The 16223-nt window shown below is 44.7% G+C and overlaps 1 protein-coding gene across 15 annotated transcripts in view; it reads left to right on the top strand.

The window, feature by feature from the left end:
* Positions 1 to 16223, top strand: part of LOC143324549 (protein 4.1-like) — a 32469-nt gene that overhangs the window by 13838 nt on the left and 2408 nt on the right. For 3 of the 15 annotated variants that reach the window (XM_076737131.1, XM_076737130.1, XM_076737132.1), the window contains exons 8-30: positions 296 to 448; positions 999 to 1096; positions 1504 to 1676; positions 1763 to 1879; positions 2608 to 2865; positions 3047 to 3178; positions 3310 to 4176; positions 4847 to 5068; positions 5195 to 5419; positions 5557 to 5793; positions 5879 to 6121; positions 6271 to 6465; positions 6633 to 6866; positions 7019 to 7186; positions 7311 to 7517; positions 7657 to 7848; positions 8442 to 8647; positions 8956 to 9024; positions 9156 to 9200; positions 9847 to 9909; positions 11339 to 11518; positions 15157 to 15546; positions 16079 to 16201. In XM_076737131.1, coding sequence (XP_076593246.1) covers positions 296 to 448; positions 999 to 1096; positions 1504 to 1676; positions 1763 to 1879; positions 2608 to 2865; positions 3047 to 3178; positions 3310 to 4176; positions 4847 to 5068; positions 5195 to 5419; positions 5557 to 5793; positions 5879 to 6121; positions 6271 to 6465; positions 6633 to 6866; positions 7019 to 7186; positions 7311 to 7517; positions 7657 to 7848; positions 8442 to 8647; positions 8956 to 9024; positions 9156 to 9200; positions 9847 to 9909; positions 11339 to 11518; positions 15157 to 15546; positions 16079 to 16201 — 4797 coding nt within the window. Of the gene's footprint in view, positions 1 to 295; positions 449 to 998; positions 1097 to 1503; positions 1677 to 1762; positions 1880 to 2607; positions 2866 to 3046; positions 3179 to 3309; positions 4177 to 4846; positions 5069 to 5194; positions 5420 to 5556; positions 5794 to 5878; positions 6122 to 6270; positions 6466 to 6632; positions 6867 to 7018; positions 7187 to 7310; positions 7518 to 7656; positions 7849 to 8441; positions 8648 to 8955; positions 9025 to 9155; positions 9201 to 9846; positions 9910 to 11338; positions 11519 to 13832; positions 15547 to 16078; positions 16202 to 16223 lie in introns of those variants that run through there. The other 12 variants (XM_076737144.1, XM_076737134.1, XM_076737133.1 and 9 more) reach the window with 12 other exon arrangements.

Here is a 16223-nt window from a genome sequence, read left to right as displayed (position 1 = left end):
TTCAAAAATGCCAAGGACAGCAATGTACTGACTTCATTTTTAAAATGTGTTATTGTTTTGCATCAGCGTGCTTGTATTGCATCCAGAATTTAATTACAAAATTGATGTCAGCCCCCTTTTCTGAAAAAAAGGAGAGATTAATAACATTTCAAACTCCATGACCTCAAAAAACATGTCCTCGTAGTGTGAGAAAGTCTGCCTCCCAGTGGCCGATTGTTGTAAGTGCAGGGTTAGGATGGTGGCGTGCAGTGACACAATATCACAACTGTCCGTCATCCTGTGATTGTGCGTGCAGGATCTTGATGGTGTCGACATTACGCTGGGGGTTTGCTCCAGTGGCCTGATGGTCTACAAGGACAAGCTGAGGATCAACCGTTTCCCCTGGCCCAAAGTGCTCAAGATCTCTTACAAACGCAGCAGCTTCTTTATCAAAATCAGACCATCAGAGGTAAATCTGAGTTTACATTTCCAATATATTTTTGCATATATTTAATTAGATTGTTTTTTTTCTTATCGTTCTACCTCATCCCAACCCAAAATCCCACCTGCCAACATTTTCTCCACAATCATACAACACCTGTCCGTTACCTTTGTCTTGGGATTGTGTGAAAAACTGACTTCTATTAATTACCCATAGATTCAGTGTTGCATTTATACGCGCGTTTATTTCACTGCGGAGTCATTCCTTGGATTTACTTAATGTTCTTTACATTGAATTTGCTACATTATTATTAGATTTCTTATGTTATTGTGGGATTATGATAATCCCATAGTTGTACTCCAGGCTATTTTTAACTGGTTGGGAATTGTTGCTGTTGTGGGTGTGTAAAGCCCAAACAAATCGCAGTTTGGGTTTTGATGGCGTTTTCAAATACTTAATAAATAAGGGTCTTAATATTTAAATTTTCAAAATTGTATATCATGTTTCATGTTATATGGCAGATAAGTGTCATCAATGTAAGGGCCTTGTATTCAGCTTTGACTCTTCTTCCCTGCAGCAAGAGCAGTATGAAAGCACAATTGGCTTCAAACTGCCCAACTACAAAGCGTCGAAGAAGCTGTGGAAAGTTTGTGTCGAACACCATACCTTCTTCAGGTAAGACCAGCTCATTCTTGCCTTATTGTGAACGACACTTCCCTGCCTGGCAACAGAGGTCATTCTCAGGTTATGTCTATCCCCGAGATAATTGGCTAACTGGTCCCTGCAGCTTAAGTCCTGTATAGGCTCCCTGGCAGTTTGACCACAGAGGAAAAGCTGCATAGACATGGTCCAGCCCTTAGAGTTCAACCTCAAAGGTTTTGTCTATTCAATAAGATATAGGTAAAAGTTGTTGCTAACCTTGTTGCATAACAATGACACATTTTAGGGGATGCAAAATCCCTGTAATGTGGTATAATATCATTCATGATTGAACTCCTGCTATGTGGGTCTGTCATTCTGATGAATTAAATGGTGTCAAGTTTATTAAATGTTAGGTGCATTAAAATGTTTTTGTTCCTCAGGGTTCCAACAGTGGAGCCCCCTTCATCTCGTCGCTTCCTCGTCCTGGGCTCCAAATTCCGGTACAGCGGACGCACTCAGGCTCAGACCCGCCAGGCCAGCTCCATGATTGACCGCCCAGCCCCTCGCTTCACACGCTCTGCAAGCAAGAGGCTGTCCCGTAACCTAGACGGAGGTACGTACTAATGCGTGAACCCATGTTGCAGTCTTGCGTTGAAAGCTCTGGCTCGATAAGCCACTCTTGTTGTTTCGCTCTTGCAGCTGGAGATGAAACTCTCCAGTTCCTGCAGCAACTTTCAGCGTCAACCCGGTCGGAGGTTGATGATTGGTCGCTGATGCTGACGTCTGACAAACCCCAGCCTTCTCCTGAATCCCCAGGTACCAGGAGCTGTGTGGAGCTGCACCGGCGCTTTTTTGGCATTTTTGCAGCATTGGTTTATTCCCGCTCGCAAACGGCCTTACCGCATCATTTAACACGCTCGTCCATTGTGGCTCATTTGCTTTTATGAAAGATTGCCTGTCATCTGCGGCACAGATGCTTAACTTTTCCGAATGCTGACCTCCTCTGACATGTGGGTAATGTCACCCACCTGGTACTTGCCCTGGCATGATCCCAGGGTATCTTTGTTCACTGTGAACTCTGAAAAAAAAAAATAAGGAGCTCCCTCACACAGTTAAGTATGCACGGGCATTTCCAGTCTTGAGGCTGTTGTTCCTCATTTTTACTGCTTGATGTGTGTTGCACAATGGCTTTCATTCGCTTGTAGCTTGCACCTTTTGTGTTCAACATCTTAACTGACTGACTGACTCATCACTGCTCCAGTGGCTGTCATTAAAACAGGACAAAGCTGGAACTTCAGACGTTGAAAAAGTAACTGCCAGTTTTGGGCTTTTTTTTATCTGCTCTTGTTCTGAAGGATGAGCGGCATCTTTCATTCAGCTTTGTACTAACCTCCGCTTACTGGAATCACAATAGTCCGGCACAAATGCCTGGCATCTGGCTTTCTTCACAAACACGCTCCAAGCACTGTGAGGCATTCACAGTGGCCTTCATCTATCTAACAGAACCATTACATAACTGCCATCACCTCGTCATCTTTTCACAGCCGGAGGGGAGTCTGAGCAGGCTTTCCTTCAGTCCTGGGACGAGGGTCAGACTGTTGACACAGTCGCAGTTACCTGGCAGGACACTGAGACTGGACAGACTGGCTCTCAAACCATCACCCAGATAGCCAGTCAGTCGTGGCAGGAGCTGGCGTATGATGAGCAGCAGCAGAGGACAAAGGAAGACGAGTGGTCTGCCCTGCTCCATCGTTATCCTCCTTTTCCCTTTGTCCCACCTTTTGATTTCGTGAAACAGCCAGGTATCTGCACTTCTAACCCCTGCCAGTCTCTTAATCTTCCACTTTGGCTTGGATTTGAAAGAACATGCAAAGGCTTCTACAGAAACCAAGCATGTGGTGGTTTTTAAGAATTTGCACTTTGAGATTTGTGTGTGTTTGCTCATCTGGTATGATACTGATATCATTTCTCTGATGTTGTCAGCTAAACTCAGCATGACAAAACTGAGCTCTATGGACAGACTGTTGCAACCAGCAGTGACACAACAGGATGATTGGTACCTTTACTTTGACCGAATCTTCAGCCTATCCTTGCTTGAGGGTACTGACACGCCATGTGAGTGCTCTTTGTGTGACTTACGGAAATATGACTTGCAATTTGAATACTGTTATTACAAAAACAGCCTAAAATCAAACTTAAATTCCTTGAATGGTCCATTGTTTTACTTTTCCCTTTACTCCATCCAGACTCTCCAGTAGCTCAGTTCCCGCTCCAAGAAGAGGATGAGCAGGGCATGTATGTGGCAGAGCAGGAATCGACCGCTGAGGAGGTCATTGAGAGGCTGCAGGAAACCGTGACCTTGATAGACAAAGTGACAGAGGTGGATGTTTTAGAAAGGAGGCTGAGGGAAGTGAAGGATTTAGAGGGAAGGCTCCAAGACATGGATGATATGGCTGCCAGACTTCAGGAAGTAATAGAAGAGGAATTGGGTAAGGAAGAGGTAGATAAGTTAAAGAAGGAAGTTGGAGATTTGGAGCAGGAAGAACAAATTCAAGCTGAAGGTATAACAGAAACAGTGGTGAAGAAATCAGTGAGGAGAATAGAGACAAAAGAGGATGAGGTGGATGAACTGGAAGAGCAGATAAAGCAGGTGTTTTTAAAAGGCTTGTTGCCTGAGGAGGAAGAGGCCGAGGTGAAGCAGGAGAGTGAAAAAGAGGTGACAGAAGAGAGTCTGGTAGATGATAGCTTGAGAGAGAAGCTACGCCAGATAGAAAAGGACTGGAAGAGCAAGGTGGAGGAGAAGTCTGGCACTTCAGATGTCTCCAGTACAATATCTGTAGTAGCATACCAGAAGGTGGAGCGTAGGACTGAGAAGAGAAGGGTTATTGTAGATGAGAGCGAGCAGAGGCAGGAAGAAATGGAAGATGTGCAGGTACAGGCTGTGTCAGAGGAGAGGCGAGGAAAAGAGGTGAGATGGCGTAAGGTAGAAGTGCGAGAGGAGAGAAAAGTCACAGAGAGGCCTCAGGTTCAGGATCCATCTCAGGTGGCAGATCAGGACGTCTGGTTCAAACTTTTTGACCGGCCTCCATACAAAGCTGTTTTCAAACCACCAGGTACAGTAAGTCATTGTGCAAACAACATTACGCCTCTACTAATCTCTCATACCACAATATCACTGCAGTTCCTCCCTCTAATACTTTTTTTGTGTGTTGCTCGAGTGTGAACTTCCCCAAAACAAAGAGCAGAACTGAGCTGCTACCACAACTCTAAATTCTGATGTATTGCATATTGGCTCATAGATTGACATATCCCCAAATAGCAAATGCGTTGGTCCTGAACAGGCATTTTTCTAATATAGCCTGTAATTTGGAGAATTTAAAGTGTAGTTTTTCAATCATCAGAGTGAAACTTAATTGTCATATAATGCAACCCCGATTCCATGAAAGTAGAGACACAGTAAACAAAACAGTCGAGGCAGATGGCTGCCCACCCAGAGCTTCCTTCTGCTTGAGGTTTCTGCCCATTAAAAGGAAGTTTACTCCAAAACTGCAATATTAACATATTAACCAACCTGTTTTTGTACTTGTCTGCTGCTACAGTGATGGGTTTTAGATGCTTGACTGTGGATTTCAGTCTTAGTAATATCTATACTTTGGAAATTGTTTCCTGCAAGTGAGGCTAACCCCCCCCCCACACACACACACACACCCTGTCCTGCTTCTCTTTTTTGCACTGCATGTTCGCGCTGATGTTCAAAGAATCTGTCTGTACTGTCATCGTTAGTTACCGCTGTGGAACCTGCTCAGGTGGATGAAGGCGAGTATTTCACCTCAACGACTGAGAGTGAGGAGAAAACAGAGATTATACTAGAAGAGAGAAAAGTGAGAGAAGAGGAAGTTTGGAGTGTACCAGAGATCCCAACACCGCAGACCCTCACAGAAAGAGATGATGACTGGTTTGTGCTGCTGGCTGTTATTCCCAGAGAAACACCTTATGTACCACCAGGTACTGCCAGAATCCCCTGTGCTGCTTTTCAAAACAACTTTGACTCTCTCGTGCTTTGTGCTTTCTTGCTATATATAGCAGGTGTGCGTTAGTGCTCGTGTTCATGACTTTCTCCTGACTTTTCAGTTACAGTGAGGGGAAGAGAACTGATGGATGCGGAAAGTTTTGTCTCTGTCGTTGAAGCTGCGGCCGATGACGAGATTAGAGAAGTAGTAGCTGAAGAGAGAAAGGTAATAGAAGAGGCACCAAGACGTCTGCAAGAAATCCCACAGCAGCCAGTGACAGAAATAGACGATGACTGGTTTGTGTTGCTGGATCTTGTTCCCAGAGAAACATCATATGTGCCACCAGGTATTGCTAAAATCCCCTGCACCGCTTCGCAGCTTTATCAGAGCGAGCATTATCCAGAGCTTTGCAGACGCTCTTATCTTAAATCCCCTGTTCTGTCCACAGTGTCTGAGGACTTCTTTTTATCCTTTTTGTCTTAGTTGGTGTTGCACAGCTTGTGGCTGAAGTGTCTCCAGAAGAACGAGTCTCTCAGGTTGAAATGACAAGCGTTGAGTGGAGAGAAAAAAGAATAGAGATTGTGGTAGAAGACACAGAAGTGAAACAAGAGCTGAGGGAAAAGCGAGTAGTAGGTGTGCCACAGGCTGTGAGGGAGACAGACGATGACTGGTTTGTGCTGTTGGATGCTCCCGCTAGAGAACCATCATTTGTGCCACCAGGTATTGTCGCCTCCGGTCCTTACAAGCATTTAGTCATTTTTAACTTCAGTGTCTTACAATACTCGTCCATTCTCTGTGTCACTAGTTACCATGGCTGAGTATGTTCAGGTTTCTCCTGAAGAGAGCATTTCTACTGTGGCAGAAACAATAACAGTAGAGTCCAGGATGAAGGTTGCAGTTGAAGAGACTGTGGTGCTGAAAGAGGACAAGATGCTTCCCAAGCAAATGATTCCAGAGCAGAAAATCTCCCAGCCAGTCAGTGAAAGAGATGATGAGTGGTTTCTTCTGCTGGATGTTGTTCCCAGTGAAACTGCCTACATCCCACCAGGTACCCGCATCCTTCAAATGTCTTCTTTTCACATGTGTTATCACACCAAAGAAGACGGAGTGTCAAGCAAACTCTTGATGTTTTCCGCTGTTAAACTCAGATTCTTCACTTTTGGATGAAGCTTGAGTTTGAGTTGTGTTTGTTTTCAGTTTCTCTGGCATCACCGGTCCAAATTTATCCAAGTGTACCACCTCAAATTGAAGTGGTGAGCATAGAGCGGAAGTTGCAGCAGGTTGATCTTGATCAGATTCGACTGCAGCCTTCCGAGCCACTGCCACAGAGAGAGGACGACTGGTTTGTGCTGTTTGATGCTATTCGTGAAAAGCCGGTCATACTACCATCAGGTATATATAATATAATACATGTCTGCACCCTGTCAGAATTCACTCTGAAACATTCATTTTAAGACATTTACTTTATTTCCCCGTTGTTAAATTTCTGCAGCATTGAGGGTCGGACATTTGTTTTACTCGTGCCGCTCAGCTTCTTTGACTCTGTTTGTTTGTGCCAGTTTCTCCTGGTGCGATTCTTCCGGATATTAGGAAGCCGTTTGAGGTTGAGGTGAAAACCACAGAGACTACAACATGGAAGAAGACAATAATTGGTGTGGACAGCAGGCAAGATCAGACACGTCTGTCTGAGATTAGACCGCGCCAAACTGCACCTCCGGCAGAAAGGGAAGGAGGAGATGATTGGTTTACCCTGTTCGACGTCTGCCGTGAAAAGCCTGTTGTCGTACCACCAGGTACCTTTCATTGCTAAAGGCTCTGCGTACACCGTGCTAAAAAAAAAAAAAAAAAAAAGTTCTTTACGATGGTGGCATTTGGCTTCAATATAAAGAATAACCTATGAAATGAATTTGTATCAGATTTATTTATCCTTATGTCTCTATGTTAGCTGCTGTGGTTGAGCGTATTGTGCATGTGGTGGCAGCCGCTGAACCAAAGCCAAAATTCATCATGGAAGACGTGAGGCCACCTGCGAAGATGGTGGAGATGAAACCACCACCAAGACAGGTGGATGATGACTGGTTTGTGCTGCTAGATGTTGCAGCGAAAGCACCAGGTATTCTGCTGTTTGCCGTTGGACAGAATAAAATAGTGCCTGTGCTGTATTTCACCTTGTTCTGCATCTGCTTTAAGTGGACCTGAGTGCTGACTGAGAAGGCTTTGTGTGTGTCCCACATTAGTGGCTGCGGGTGAACGCATTCGTGTGCAACCTGAAGTAAGACCAGCTAAAGTGTTTGCAGCCACAGAGCAGAGAGCACGGCAGAGAATTACTATAGTGGAGGAGACGTGGCAGCAGGAGAAGGTGGTACAGGAGAAATCACGTCCAGCAGTGAGAGAGGTGGAAGATGATTGGTTTAAGCTTCTGGATGTAGCCGCTAAGAAATCAGGTATAATCAGAATATACAGCTATGCATAAAAACACCCTTCTAATATATGCACCTACTGTGCTGTTTCACTGTAAATGCAAGCATGCTTATATTTTGTACTTCATTTCCACAATAATACCTGGTTGTGTATCTGTATTAGTCGCCGTCCCTGAACGCATCCAGTTCCCAGCAGAGGTGAGGGCTCCAGCCGCTGCGGCCAAAACAAGGGTCACTATTTCTGAGAGGAGACCACAGTTTGAGAAACGGATCCTGGAGGAAAGACGTCCGCTCACGCACACACACGTTATCGATGATTGGTTTGTTCTACTAGATGTTGGCCCCAAAGAGTCAGGTATTTCTTTTTTTACCTGTTTGGGGTTTTATCCAGCAGCTCACGCATGGTCGTGCTTTCTTCGCTCCATGAAACGCTTGCAGTCTGTTTGCAGCATACGCCGACTTCTCTTCTCAAGAGAATGTGGACACACCACATTCACCATCACTCAAACGACCCCTGCAGCGCTATGTTTCGCAGATCGAAGGAATAACGCTTTCTTGATCTCAGAATTTCAGCAATTCAGCCGTATTGCACGCTATAGCTCCTCGCAGCCAAACATCACATGCCCTTGCATCTGTCATCGGATCGCAGCAAGAGCGAATCCATGCTTGTGCTCTCATTCCACTTTGTGGATATTTGCTTCTGGCCAACCTCACCTCTTGTCCTGCCAAAAGAGACTGAACGGAGCATAAAGGTACAGTATACCCTTGCAGAGTGTGCGCTTACCTGATCTGACCGAGGCTTGAGACTGTAAGTAAGATGTGACCATTTGCACAGATGCACTGTTGTGCGCTACTGTATTTATGTGTTTCGACATGCATGTGATCTCATCCCACCAAGACATTTCACTAAAACATGCTTCCTTCTGTTCACCTTTTTACTTTATCTAGTGGTGAGCACACAGAAGGGCACCCGTCCTGTCAGTGCTCCGGTGTTCTCCCAGGCTGCTCTGGCAGAGGCAGGGATCCCCATGGCCCCCTTCGACCAACCCCAGACCTCCACCCCAATAAAGACCAGTCTCAAGGAGGAAAGAAGGCTGGAGGTCACGGTAGAAGCTGTGGAGCCCTCAAAAATCGAGGCTGTGGCTGAGGTCAAGGTATTCCATTTCTCTGTTCACTCATGTTTGTGATGTAATTTCAGCAAAAGTCTTGTGCAGGAAAAATGTAGCATCATATCCTACGTGAGCCATACATGCCTTACAGGATAGCTGACGCCGGCGAGAGATGAGCACATTATTTAGAATGTGTCATCATAGTGATTGTGTGGGTGTTTTGATAATAGATAACAGTAACTATAAAACTCTGTAATTGCTTCATAGTTTTTTAACACTAAAAGATGCTAAAGTAGTGAGCAGAGATTGTGCCCAGTGTCTGAGTGTGAACTGTGTCTCTCTTGCTGCTGTAGCCAGCAGTGTGGAGGGACCAGAGAGAAGCACACTCGTCACTGATATCCACCGTCAATGGGGACATTCAGGTTAGTGTCAGACACTGGCCTTTTGCATGTCGCCCCTCAGAAGACTTGTTTCCACTCTGGCTGAGATGTGAGTGTTAAAGCCAACAAGCAGAGGATGCTAACACGTGTCCCTCTCTCCTCCCCCGGGGTAGCACGAGTCTGAGGCCATGAGCACGGAGGTGGTGCGAATGCGAAAGGTCAGATTCTTAGCCACGTTCCCGTAGCCGTTTCTCATCGTCCATTCTGCTGATAGCGAGCTTTCTCATCAAGAATGACTAATCTCACCCTCTTCTCATGTTGTGCTTCCATACGGCTAGGTCTTAAATGAAAACCACAGGTTCGATGCACATACTGCATATTTTAAGACGTAGAAAACAGTGAGAATAGATGGAATAAAGTAAGCAGTGAGTTTTTCCACTCATTCTAAAAGTTTGTAAGGCATCCATTTCTTCTCATCGCTTGCTGTTGTTGTAAACCCTGGAATGCACTCATGCATGATCGTAGATTAAATGCACTTGACTAAAAAGTAGCATGATAACAGACGTTTTATCACATCTCTGTCACTCCACCATTCTTCATGTTTGTTTTTTCTCGTTGTAACAATAGAAACTTTAAGCTGGTTCTCTAGAACCTTTGGTCTGTGCTTTGTTAGTACATTGCAGTTTGGCCCCTGTGGCCCCAAACCATTTTGCATGCAGACTCCTCACAGCTCTCTTTGTCTGTTGTATTAACACTGTGGTGAATTTGATAGTGTGCATGTCGAAGGTGTGGCAGTGTAATGCCAGCACACAGGGAAACGGAAACAAACCCACACTCTTTTTTTGTTCTTTTCATTTTTCACAGAAAAGAGCTAAGAAAATTGAGGGTGACTCAATTTATATCAGACATAGCCTTTTAATGTTGGAGGTTTGTATCCCTTCTGGAGATCTCGGTCTCTGTCTGTATTTTCTTGCTCTTTGGCAACAACGGCTGCTGTTTAATTTCACGCTTGCATGTGGCATGATTCACACTTTTTGCATCAGCACAAATGATTGGCTCTAGATTTACATGATAAGCGCGTGATTGTGTGTGGCAATATCACTCTAATCCGGTTGTTTCAGGAGAGTGCTGTTGAATTTACTGCAAATAAGTATTGGGTTATGGTCAGGATACACTTGCATTGGTGTACGCAAACTTTAAGGATGCTGTGCTCCAGAGCATCCTTAAACTGTCCCGAATGATCACCCCTGTCACTTGACGAGCTAACATTTAAGCTCAACAGGGACAGCAAGAGCGTTTCTAGACATTCTTCAAGCCTGGACTCTCAAGCAGCTCCATTTTTTTATGTGACACAAAAATATTTTTTCCAGATCATCAGTATTCTCCTGTTCCTGCTTTAGCTCTTTCTACCTCCTTGTCATTGCCTAAATTGTCAGTAATGCATTGCACTTTCTCAGCAGTTTTGCAAGTGAAATCTTTTGACTACTGAAAAGAAGAATGTGACTAATTCTACGTCTTTGCTGCTGCATATGAAAGGAATGATGTTTGGAGGAACACTTATCATTAAGTTGCTCTTTAGCACCTCAGTAAGTCAACACTTGACTTTATCACCGCCTGCAGTGTGTATAATAGGGTAAAATGGGTGTGAGTATATCTCGATAAAGATCAACTTGGTGCTAAATGTTGCCACATCAGTGCTGCTGCTGTTGCTTTCGTTCATTGGTGTGAAATGAACAGGTTTCCATGTATACCGAGGCTTCGTCTTTGACAACATGTTGCCATGTCTGCCGTCATCACCTCCCCTGCTCTTTGATTTGCAGCCTGTGTTCACGACGTCTTTCAGTGCAAGCCTAATGCTACGAAATAGATCCTTAACGCTGCACCGAGTAGTTTATATCCCCTACCCATCCAGACTCCACATGATAATTGACTTTGATAAATCACGGCACCGACTCCTCTGAATCTGTCCTTTATAAGCCAAAGTCTGGTCTCATGAATCTGCTTTTGAAGAGGTGTTGCTGATAATCTATCAAGAATCCACATAGTGTGATCATCTAGATTTATGCTCCCTTAGAGTGACCAATTAACCCTGCTTCTGCTCATTTATTTAATCTGCAGTAGATCAAAACAAATGGAAACAACAGAATGAAACATAATCTGACTTTTTTTTCCCTTTTTTCTCTCCTGTTTGTTGTTCTCTCCCAACTATGAGCATATCCTTCATCTTCCCTTTCCCTCCCCGTCCACCTTTCACGATCCTGGCGTCCTATTTTTCCTCCCCTGATTGTTTTCTTGATCCACTTGCCTCCCCGCCTCTGCACGCCCCCCCCCCCCCCTTCCACTTTTCTCCATACAGGAGTTCGATAAGCCTCAGGAGGACTTGCTCAGGCATCACGCCAGCATCAGTGAGCTGAAGAGGAACTTCATGGAGTCCGTCCCGGAGCAGAGGCCCAGTGAGTGGGACAAGCGTCTGTCCACGCACTCTCCGTTCCGCACGCTGGGTATCAACGGCCAGCCTCTCCCCAGTGCAGATGGGGTAAGTCTCCCACAGAAACGTCTCGCCACGAACCATTTTTAGTTGATTTGAAGTCTGTCGGTTCAGGAATTGGAGCAAGCAAAGCAATTTCTTTCATCATTTCAAACTGAATTAGAGAATCGGCCGTGAAGACTTAACGATTCCTGGACTGACTCGGTCAAAGCTCTATTTATACATGCGTCATCACGTCTTTTCCATGGCTCGGAGATGATCGTACTTGCTTGGCTGCTGGTGTGAGCAGTGTGCATGGATTTGTAATGGAACAGAAGAACCTGAAATTCTTGCTAACGTCTTGTGTTCGAGTCATTTTCAACAGCTGGTGTAACTTTGAACACTGAATTGCTGCATTCATTCGGATGCTTAACATGATGTGTACACTGAAATGAAAGAAATTGATGGGAGAGGGGATCAGGCTCTTCCCTTGCAGCTTTAATGTAATCGATCGTGTGTGCATGTACAGACCTATTCAAGGCTCTGGCATGTGCTATGCAACACATGCATGCGTATGAAGAATGCAGTTGGACTTGTTGAATAGGGTCTGTACTTTTCGACGTTCACTTAAAATGCCGGGGTGGGGCGAGGCATTTTTGGGACAGGTTGTCCACTCTCTGAGAACTCACTTTGGTTCGTCTGCATTGGATGCCTCTGAACCCTGACATGTTCGTATTGCATGACCGACAGACCTGACTTTGAAAGTTTACTGCATGACTCAGAGATGACCCTTTCGTGGGTTTTTGCACGCTGTGACACTGAGCAGAATTGACCTCTCCCCGCGTCCCCTGTCCTGTCTTCATTGATGAGCTTTCTTTCTTCTTCTAATGCATCCTGCTTTGTGCACTTTCTTTTCACACTGCTTTTACCTTTTTTTGGTCGCTTGTTTTCATGAAGAGACCTCATTCACAGTTGTATCGGCAGCCCCACTCTCGCTATAACAGGATTTCAGCATAAAACGAATATAATTGTATCATATTAATAGTTGTAGTTGAAAAGATTATATTAAAAACACTCAGAGCACTAAAAAGATAGCCCCAATCTAGTTTAGCTGCTGTCGCATAAATAACATAATCTACGGAGGTTTGTTTTGCATGCCTTTTGGTGAGACAGTAACTCGACTGCAGCATAAGAAATCTCCACTTGAAGTTAAATGCCTCCAGTACATCATGTTGTCAGGATGCATTACAGTTGCACTGAAATCAAAGCAAAGCAAAGCTGACAGCTCAGAGTCGGTAGTGAAGAGATGAATCAGAACACATTTACAAAATGTTTGATGTAAGCAGTCAACAGTATGACACTGGTCAAATGTTTTCAGCCTCGTGGCATGCACGCGCACTACTTCTGTTCAGTTTCACTCGCCAGTTTGTCGTTCTGCTTGACCTTCAGTTGTGTATTGACAGCAGAGTAAGGCCTCCACTGTGAGGAAAGAAAAAATTAATGTAAATGAATTGCTCATGCTAGTGCCAGTGGATGAAAATAAGCTGCCGCTGGTTGTCCAGACAGCCAGCCCTGCACTGAGTCGCTACAGTGCATCAAGCTAAAGGCCTTAGATCATTCTGACTGTGCTGCCTCAATTAGCATTAGCTTACTGAGATAGTTCCATCACAAGATTGTGTAAAAATCATCTCTTTTTTTTCAAATAAGACCCTGCAAGTGTGGATGACTTTCTGTCTTTTCAAAAAAAAATAAATAAATAAAAATAAATGAAAAGTGAGTTGTTGGACATGGAAAAATCTAAAAACACATGTTAAAATGCATGTGCTAGTAATATTTCCATGCTCTGGACGACAAGAATTATGTTTTTTTCTTTATATTAAGGGACACATATTCACTATTAACTAGCTGCTTATTAGCATGAACGTCAGTAGCATGTTGGATCTTTATTTGTCATTGAAAAGCTCTTAATGCCTTACTCTGCATGACCCTATTATACAACTACTGGGCCATTAACTAAAAATTTACCCTCGATAACCTCCTAATTACTGCTTATGGATACTAAGTAAGGTGATGTTGAGAATGAGGCATTAAGAAGTGTTTTATAGTGACTAATGAGCCAATATGCTACGAATGTATTTTATAAACAAATAGTTAATGCTGAAGATGTGTACCATTTAACATAAAGTGTGACCGGAATCGTATTTCTGTTCAAATCACGGCTTTCATGCTGTTGCATATGAATTTTAGATTTCCAGTAATCAGTTATTGCGCAACTTTTTACAAGTTCAGTTCATTTTCGGTCATTGCAAACATTTCAAAATACCTCCCTCTCATCTCTCTTCCCCTCCTCCTCCTCCTCCTCCTCCCCCCCCCCGCCCCTCAGTTTGTCATCCGCCTCCCACGCGGCCCCCTGCTAGACTTCTACTCCAAACGCAGCTGAGGGGCCGTCTCAACCCTGCGGAAACCCCACACAGGTGTGAGTGTGACCCGGTGGAGACCGCAGCTAGTCCATCTTCTGTAGCCATCAACCTCTAGCTTCCTCTTCTCTTTCCTTCGCCTTCTCTTCAACATCACTGTAGCATTCTTCATCCCTCATCCTCTGCTCCACTTCAGAAGCTGCCCTTTTTTCCGGCCTCTGTGGAACAAGACTTCCGTTCCTTCTGTTTCCCGCTGCGGCACAGTTGACCTGGTTTCTCAGCCAGAAACTGACCTGTTCTCCAAAGACTGATTAGGACTGGAAATGACAATCAACCCACCGCTCTTTTACATTTGCTGTGATGTCTTTTGGACTCTAAATCAACTAGTATTAACAAATAACTGACTTTTACCTGGAGGTTTTTGACCCTGTCACTTTGAGCCTGATTTTATACACGTTTTAGGTACATTTATATTATCGTTTGTCTTTGGATGAGCTGATCACTGTGATGTGATTTTTGGATATAGGAACTCTTTCCCTGAACTCACATGAAGTAAGCACGAGAAAACGGCAGTCTTGTTACTGGGAAATTTATCAGTATTCTTTGTCACAGTATTCGTATTTCCTGTGATGGGAGACCTTGAGGCAGCTTAAATGTAATTCTTACTAACCTCTCTGTCCTTCACCAGTATTTTCCAAGACAGTATGTAGCAACTGCAAGAGATCCCTTGTTGCATGACTTTTTGACAATCAGTTTTGACCAAAGAATAAAAGGCATTCCATCTACAGTTCATATGATTGTTTGTTCCTTTCAAGGGCCTTGGATTTTATCATTTCAGTTTCAGATCAGTCATTATTTTTAGTGTGAGTGGCATGTCATTTTTTTTGCAGTTCCTACCTATTGAAAGAAAATGAACACACACATACACACGCCAAAAAAATTCATTTCATACTAACACATAAAGGATGAAATAAACAACATGGAGCAATACCTGGATGCAGTATCCATCTTATCTGGTAATCTGCTGCAGTCAGGAAAAGTCTACATTATGGGATATATGTGGTCTTCAATAATGTTTTATTAAGCTTTGGCACATAAAGCCTAATAACAAGCCAAAGAAATGTCATCATCTTCCCACAGAGCTGCACTACCTCATAAAGTGGATACTGTATTATATTTAACATGCATGCATTATAATCTATGTCACCATGACTTACTATACACACCATGGCGGCAGGAAATACGTCGCCTACCCATGATCATGCAGTGACTGTGTTGTGTCTTTTTTAGAGTGTGTGCACTAGTCCCCTTTGCAATGGTTCAGAGACAAAGGCTGCACGCCAGGAAACCAGCAGCCATTTGGGCTTTTCAGGCTCACCGAGTCCCGCTGCGAGCCACAAGAGTGAGCCTGCTAGTGTCGAAGCCCACGGCGCTCCAGCTGAGGAAGAGTCATGCCATCAGGAGGAGGTGGTAGTCTTTGAGACCTCCCTGGTGCCCATCGTAGAGGTGGAGATGGCGCAGCTGCCTCCCTCCCTCGACCCTTGCTCTAGAGCTTTAAATGAGACCCTGGAGGAAGAAGGATCGTGTCCCGCAGTGTCGCAGTGTTCTGGGAGGATAGCTGGTTCTTCCCCAGCTTCCTATTTCAGGAGCGATGGTCCACAGGTCATACGCTGCTTCCAGGTAGCCTCCCGACCCTCTCAGGGTGATGCTGATTCTGTCTCTGCTTGGCCTCTGTTTGAGATCAAGGCTGCCACACTTGCTCACCCCTTTGCAGCACCGCTGTAAATCAAAATGTGTGCGTCCGTCTGTGCTCAGCATAGTCAAATGTCATTGCGGTTGCTGCAGAGGTGTTGCACAGTGTTGTGCTTACTTTTCAGCTACGGTGATGGGTCGCTGTGACACTAGCGCATTCTTCCCAGCCACGAATCATTGACTGTCATTATCTTTCCAACCCACGTATGGCTTCATATTTTCCGTTTCCCTGTTTCCTTTGTGGTAGTTGGTGGTGGGAAGGGCAGTAACAAGGTGATTCTGTGGTTTCCAAACCTCCTCTAGCTGAACCTAATTTGGTGAGGAAGGGCTGTTGCAGGGAAAACCAGTCCACACAGGCAATGGCTTACAAGGGAATGCATGGTGTGAAACTAACTGGTTGCTGTGAGGTGCAAAGTGTCTGGTTAAACAGCTGCTCATGGGGCTATGCTCCCATCCACAGCCCCCTCTGGTGCAGACCCAGACAGTCACCATCACAGCTGTCTCCAACTCCTTACCCAGTGGCATCTCCACCACAGAGGTCCCTGTCGTCCCAACCAAGACCTTCATCTATGAGTCTTCAAAGGTAGGGGCTCCAGCACCTGCTC

The sequence above is a fragment of the Chaetodon auriga genome, chromosome 8, assembly GCF_051107435.1.
Source record: "Chaetodon auriga isolate fChaAug3 chromosome 8, fChaAug3.hap1, whole genome shotgun sequence".
Lineage (NCBI taxonomy): Eukaryota > Metazoa > Chordata > Actinopteri > Chaetodontiformes > Chaetodontidae > Chaetodon > Chaetodon auriga.
This window is presented reverse-complemented; position numbering and strand designations above follow the sequence as displayed.